The 7604-nt window shown below is 33.5% G+C and overlaps 1 protein-coding gene across 1 annotated transcript; it reads left to right on the top strand.

Moving 5' to 3' along the window:
• Positions 1 to 3974: 3974 nt before the first annotated feature.
• LOC130944739 (probable WRKY transcription factor 11) lies at positions 3975 to 6434 on the top strand. The gene is made up of 3 exons (XM_057873235.1): positions 3975 to 4818; positions 5670 to 5795; positions 5886 to 6434. The coding sequence occupies exons 1-3, from the start codon at positions 4097 to 4099 to the stop codon at positions 6064 to 6066; spliced, it is 1029 nt and encodes a 342-aa protein (XP_057729218.1). The 5' UTR covers positions 3975 to 4096; the 3' UTR covers positions 6067 to 6434.
• The last annotated feature ends 1170 nt before the right edge of the window (positions 6435 to 7604 follow it).

Raw genomic sequence — 7604 nt, forward strand, 5'->3', positions numbered from 1 at the left:
TTAAAATCTCATTAAAAAGCTTGGTTAACCAGTTGATGCCTTTTCCTCCAAGACCCTTCCAAACCTCAATCGGGATATTATCAAGTCCTACTGCCCTGCCATTTTTCATCAGATTTAGAGCCTCTTTTACCTCGAAGTCTCGAATCCTTCGATAGTAGTCAAAGTTTTGATCTTCTTCCCTTGTGCATAATCGACCAAGGCTCGGAAGAGTCTTCTGTCCCTCATTAAATAACTCGTAGAAGTAGCTTTTCCACCTTTCATTAATCTTCTCCTCTTGAGCCAACACCTCTCCATCCTTATCCTTTATGCACTTAACCTGATCCAAATCTCTCGTTCTTCTTTCCCGACTCTTTGCGATTCTATAGATACATTTTTCTCCTTCTTTCGTGCCCAAAGACTGGTAGAGACCCTCATATGCTCTTGTCCTTGCTTCACTTACAGCCACTTTTGTCTCTTTCTTAGCCGCTTTATATTTTTCCCAGTTATCTGCATTGCGGCATAAAGACCACTCTTTAAAGCATTCCCTTTTTATCTTTATCTTTTATTGTATACTCGCATTCCACCACCAGGACTCCTTGTCTCTTGGTCCTATTCCTTTAGATTCACCAAAACTTTCTTTTGCTGTTCTTCTAATAACTTCTGCCATCTCCCTCCACGTCTCTTCCGCGCTTCCATTCCCATCCCACTTTGCCTCTTCTCCTACCCGTCTTAGGAAGCTTCTTTGTTCCTCACCTTTCATCCGCCACCACCTCGTCCTTGGGTTCTTCGTATGATGTCTTTTCCTCAACTTTTGCTCAACGCGAAAATCCATGACGAGCACCCTATGTTGTGTTGTCAAACTCTCTCCCGGGATAATTTTACAGTTAATGCAAAATTTCTGGTCGACTCTCCTCAACAAGAAGAAGTCGATTTGAGAGCTTGTCATGCCACTCTTATAGGTTATAAGATGTTCGTCTCTCTTTTTAAAACATGTATTTGCGATGAGAAGATCAAAAGTTGAGGAAAAGTCCAAAATAGTTTTACCCTCGGCATTGATCACCCCGAAACCATGGCCTCCGTGAATACTCCCATATCCAGTCACTTCTCTCCCAACATGGCCATTTAAATCTCCTCCTAAGAAAATCTTATCTCCCAAAGGTATGCCTTGAACCAAGCTCTCTAGATCCTCCCAAAACCTTATCTTGTGTTGTTCGTCCGAACCCACTTGCGGTGCATAGGCGCTAATCACATGGAAAGCACCTCCTTCCACCACAAGTTTGATAGAGATGATCCGATCTCCCACCCTCTTGACATCCACTACGTCCTTCTTCCACTGCTTATCCACAATTATTCCAACCCCATTCCTATTCTTCATCTTTCCTGTATACCAAAGTTTGAAACCAGAAGTATCCAACTCCCTAGCCTTTGCACCAACCCATTTTGTTTCTTGTAGGCACATAATGTTAATCTTCCTCCTTGTCATGGTGTCCACTACCTCCATGGATTTTCCTGTTAGAGTGCCTATGTTCCATGTCCCAAATCTCAACCTTCTGTCGCTTTGACCTTTACCTTTTCCTTTGTGAACTAGCTTATTTACCCTCGTCCGTTCACGAAAACGCGAGAACCCTTACTCATTTAACACTACATCCGGGCACCGATGCAGCGGCTCTTGCTTCGACACCGTACTCGAGCCATACGGCGCGTTGCTTCCGGGCAACGACCTAGCTTTAGCGCAATAATGTCTTTGATTCATGTCATGGGGGTTCGACTATATTTTTAAGTTGGTTGCCAAAGACCTAACACAGCCCTCCTCCTTTATCCGGGCTTGGGACCGGCTATGTACCGCAAGTGTAACATAGGCGGAGTTTTATTAAAACTATATAAACCAATAAAATAATTAAACTTTTAATATATCATTATCTTTTAAAAAACAAAATTGCTGATACTTGGTCTTTTAAAAAAAATATTATAAAATTTTAGTCCGTTAAATGTTATATTAGATTTGATTTGAAATTAATTTCAACATTATTAAGAGATACATCTAAGAAACGAAATTAATACCGTAAAAAAAGAAAGGTTTAATTAACAAATAATGAGTGACTACACGTTATACATAATGCAATCTTTTTTCACAAGATTAATGTGCATATATTTAGTTTTTTTTAATAAGGTACTTTAACGTACATCTATTTAATTTTCTTTAAAATTAAGTAATATATAGATTAAAAAGTAATTTATTCTTTTTAGTCATGATCAAAATTATTAATTAATTTAATTATTCTAGAAGCCTTAGGAGTTACCCATTTTCAACGTTAAGCATTGTGTTGTCTCACGCACACCTCACACCATGCAACACCCCTCCAGGCCCTCCTAACCTGTCATTAAAGTTATCTATTATTTCAACATTAAATTCCAATTAATAATAATATTACCAAAATTAATACTGCATGATTTTTTATTTATAATTTTAAATTTTTGATACATTTTTTATTTCAATATATTTGAATATATAGGTTTTTTATTTTTTATTTTTGAAAATAGATGTGTCATTTATACTTATTTATATAAAATCGAAACGTAAATTTATATTTGTGAACTTGAGATCTTTTATAATGTAAAAAGTAAGTTAAAGAAAATATAAATTTGTTAATATCTAATTAACTCATATATAATACGATGGCCATCTCACATTTTCTTAAGGTTCACTTTAATCTTTGTAAGTATATGCATAAGCGGTAAGCCATTTTATTAGTTCTATAAATTTTGATAATTAATATAATTTTCATATGTAATAAATACGTGTAAAATATGTATTTATTAATGTAATGATAGAAAACTCATTTATGAATTTAACATTACTTTGAAATTTATAAAATATAAGAACTAAGAAAATTAAAAAGAGAATGAAAGAAAAAAAACGAGAGAAAAAAGTGAAAATATATGCTGTTAAACTCATATATGGATTAATATGTCACCAAAAAAAATATATGGATTAATATATTATTTTTCTATTTCCTTTTATCTGTCATTTTTTTGACAGCATCATTATTAAGAATCTTGAAAGCTAGAATAATTAAAGATAATATTACTAAAACATTTTAAATTTATAAGAGAACAATTTTAAAAATTTTAATGGATTAACATACGGTGTAATTTATAGTAGAAAAAGTATAGGTAGACAATAAAAATATTAAATAATGTGAATAATCAGATGTTCAATTTTTTAGGTGTGCGGATAATTATTCTAATATTAAAATTTAAGTTGATATTTTAGGAGTATAATAATATATTTTTATTTTATTAAGCCAATTTTAAAATATATTATTCCTACTATTTACAAAAATTATTATCTATCTAACAAATCCTATATTACACGCAAAAAATTGACCTATAACCAATAATATATATGGGTGAAAAATGGAGTAATCTCATGTTCAAATTTATATTCAACTTAGATTCATATTTATAAACAAAATTTATATGAAATATTGTCAGACTTAATTCATATTATTTATAATTAATTTCATAATTATAGAATCAAATTGCTACCGTAAAAAAATTTTAATCAGTCTGCTATAAAATATTTGATTATTCACCTGTAGAATGTTTAATTATTTTAGTAATGGATCACTTTATTAGAAAAACATACTAACTAACATATATTTTTATACATAAATATATAATAATTAATCTAAAAAATAATTGAAGTGTTCATACTTCATAGACATAGACATTTTTTGTTAATTTTATACAGTATGGGTATAATTGATATCTCAATACTATTTCTTTTAAAAAAAAAAGGAATATTATAAAATAAAACTAAATTAAAGAATATGAAATGTAGAAATGACAGTATCTATACAAAGATATTTCCCTCTTAAAAATTGACCCAAACCCAACCCAAGAACAACTCAACACTCACTTTCTCTCTCTTCTTACCCATTCAACCAGTAACCCCCCTCAACGACTGTATATAATACGCCATCCCCACCGCATTCCCTTACTCTTTTCTTTTCCTCTTCCCAAAAACACAAACCCACCATTTTGACTCTTCGTTCTTTCTTTCTATTTCTTTTTACCATTTTGTCCCTAGTTTCATCTTCACTGGTAAAGAAGAATGGCAGTGGAGTTAATGGGATTCCCAAAAATGGATGACCCAAATAACAAAGCCATACAAGAAGCAGCATCCGAGGGCATAAAGGGAATGGAGCACCTCGTTCGCCTTCTTTCAAACCCTTCGCAAAACGACACCACTGACCTCACAAACGTCACCGTTTCCAAGTTCCGCAAACTCATTTCCTTACTTAACCGCACCGGCCGCGCCCGCTTTCGCCGTGCACCAATTTCAAATTCCTCAGACTCTTTAACCTTCTCTCCGGCGACCTTCACTCCTCCCCCGCCGCCGCCGCACTCGCAGCCACAGCCACTGCCACAGCCACAGCCGCTTGCGGTTGCTCCGGTCACCGTCCACCACCCTTCTCCTCTTCTTCCGCCGCAGACTCTCACTCTTGACTTCACCAAACCTAACAACAGCTTCCTCACCAACATATCCAACAACGCCGGAGCCAAATCCATGGAGCTGGAGTTCTCGAAGGATACGACGACGTTTAGCGTCTCGTCGAACTCGTCGTTTATGTCCTCCGCCATCACCGGCGACGGCAGCGTCTCCAACGGCAAGCTCGGAACCTCGATCTTCCTCAACCCTGCCGGGAAATTGCCTCTCTCGTCTTCGGCGCCGGCTCCGGCTCCGGTCAAGAAAAGGTGTCACGACCACCACTCCGACGATGTATCTGGCAAGGTCTCCGCTTCTTCCAGCAAGTGCCACTGCATCAAGCGAAGGTAACAGCCGCGATGCAGCTTATAATTTCTTTTATTTATTTATTTATTATGATGATTATTATTATTATTTCAATTTTTTTACCGTTTCGGTTACGGTTACGAGTACGAGTTTGAGTTGAGAAAGTGATGATTATGACTCGGTTGGTGTGACTCAGTGCGAAACGAACGAGTTAGAATTAATTTCAAGAAGTCAACGATTTCGGTAGTGGTGCAGTTAAAGGAAGTAGCACTAGTATTAAATTTTGTGACAGTGGCACGCGTGATGAGAGTGACAAGATAGGGTTCTTGTCATGTACCGCGTTTGTCAATTGCCGATTTTTGAGAAACGCTGTCCCCTAACAAGACAAAGAAAACGGAACCTCAACCAAACACAGCCCTGATTCTACTTTGTCGTTACTACCCGTTAACCCTCGTAGACTTTATCTTTTTTATTATTTCTCTCTTTTTGACTCTTTGACCATCGCCCCGTTTCGTTTTATCAAACTCTAGCGCATTATCATAACAGATTATTTTTGTGTTAGTACACAATAACTTTTTCTTTAAGGATTCCTTTAACTTAAGAGTTGTCTTATTCTTGAAGACTACGGTATTTATGGACGTAAAAATATTATATTTTTTAAAAAAAAAATGTCGGCAATTGAATTAAGAATGTGAGAGAGTATGTTAAAAAGTGTATAGATTAAATTTCTATTGTATAATTCAAATGAAATAGTTTTTTTATATTCGAGTTCGAATCTTTCTATCACTGGTATAACGAGTTTAAATTTCTATTTCTATTATATTATAAGCGTATATATTTAACTAAATTTAAACATGTTTTGCTAACGAAATTCTTTGATTTGTTTTTTCAGGAAAAATAGGGTTAAGAAGACGATAAGAGTGCCGGCAATTAGTTCAAAGATAGCTGATATTCCGGCGGACGAGTACTCATGGAGGAAGTACGGTCAGAAACCGATCAAAGGGTCGCCGTACCCAAGGTGAATATCATGAATCATTTGAGACCGTTGATTGAGTTGACTTTTGTCAAAGGGTGAGTAACTGACATTGATTCAATTTTTGTGGGTCAGGGGTTATTATAAATGCAGTACTGTGAGAGGGTGTCCGGCGAGGAAACACGTGGAGCGCGCACCAGATGATCCATCTATGCTGATCGTGACGTACGAAGGGGAGCACCGTCACTCGATTCAGACCGCGATGCAGGATAACATTTCTTCTGCGGGAGTGGGTTTGGTATTCGGGTCAACGTAAGGTTCGATTATTAGAAAAAGAAAAAGAAAAAGAAAAAGAAAAAAAAAAAGACTAGGTGGTAGTGGTGAGGCTTCTTTTTGTTAGAAAAAAAGAGAGAGAAAGAATCTCAATTGTGGCGGGGTTTGAATGTAAATTTCTTCTGACTGGAATGATTATTGTTATTATAAGATTATAAAATTATTATTATAAGGTGGTGGTGGAAGAATGGAATCTTTAGCTTCTCCACTAAAAAGTCTTACCTATTACACTATGATGGAGGGGGAAAAATTGAAAGTCTTGGAGGTAGTAGAAAAGGTTTCTCAATGGTTTTGTGGGGGCTATAAAATATGGTTAAAAAATCGAGTTGATATTCAATTTGAATCTTAAAATTTGAGGTTGGATTTAAATTAATTTTTAAAATTATAATTAGTTTAATTTGGCTGTCAAAATTTATAATAATAATAATTTATAATTTATGTTATTTTTGAATTAATTTTTGTAAATAATATGTTAATTTTTTACATAAAAATTAATTACCATAATGTATTGGTTTTGCAGGTTTTTAAATTCATTACAAATTGGTTCATCTTTGAAATTAGTTTTTTCCACTTCAAGGACAAATTAATGTTAGAACGATTCTGAATTTTATGGGATGGATCATCTCAATATTTTGTATTTAAGAGGATAAAATATGATGTTTTACGGTTAATTTTATAAGTGGAACAAAAAAAATATAAGAGTTAAAAATCACATTTTATTTTTTTTAATTAAAACAAAAAATAAAAAAAATTCATTTCTGAATTTTATATATAGTCCAATGCCTAGAACACAAATTTAGAGAAACTAGAGCATTTGTGCGTCTACATTTGTGTCTGCGGATTATTAATAACATTTTTTTTATAAGACAGGATCCTTAACAAATTTTCATTTTCTAAAAATCTTTAAAAATTGTTTTTATTGGATAGATAGACTCCGTTGTTGTTGTAAAGGGATTAATTAGTTTATAATGATAATCTTTTGGAACCAATATACCGACAGAATTTTTTTTTTGGAGATTTTTATAAAATAAAAATTTGTTAAAAAATAAAATATTTAAAGTCTTAGTTTGATAAAAAAAATTTATGTGCTTGCACTTTTCATGTGTGTTTGATAAATAAATAAATAAAAACTATATATTTATACTTGTTATTTTTAAAAGATATTTTTTTTAAAAAAAGCAAAACCTAAAATACTTTCATATTATGAATTATATAATGAAACTTTAAATCTCCTTGTGAAAATCTCTATGGCCTTTCAAAACCAGGTATTTGGTTCATTTTCCAAACTGGTTGACAATTCTTTCTTCACAATTCATGAGTGACGAGATATTATTCCACAAACATTATTATTAATAAAAATAAAGATGACCAAAACGTGTATGTTATTCAACCTTATATTTCTTGACTTTTAAGCGTGTTTAATTTTCTAAACGTTAGTAAGGTCAAAATATCACTATTATTCTTTTAATTTGCAGCATATTCTCGAATATTAAAACCACCATAACAACCAATACCTCATTA

The sequence above is a fragment of the Arachis stenosperma genome, chromosome 8, assembly GCF_014773155.1.
Source record: "Arachis stenosperma cultivar V10309 chromosome 8, arast.V10309.gnm1.PFL2, whole genome shotgun sequence".
NCBI lineage: Eukaryota > Viridiplantae > Streptophyta > Magnoliopsida > Fabales > Fabaceae > Arachis > Arachis stenosperma.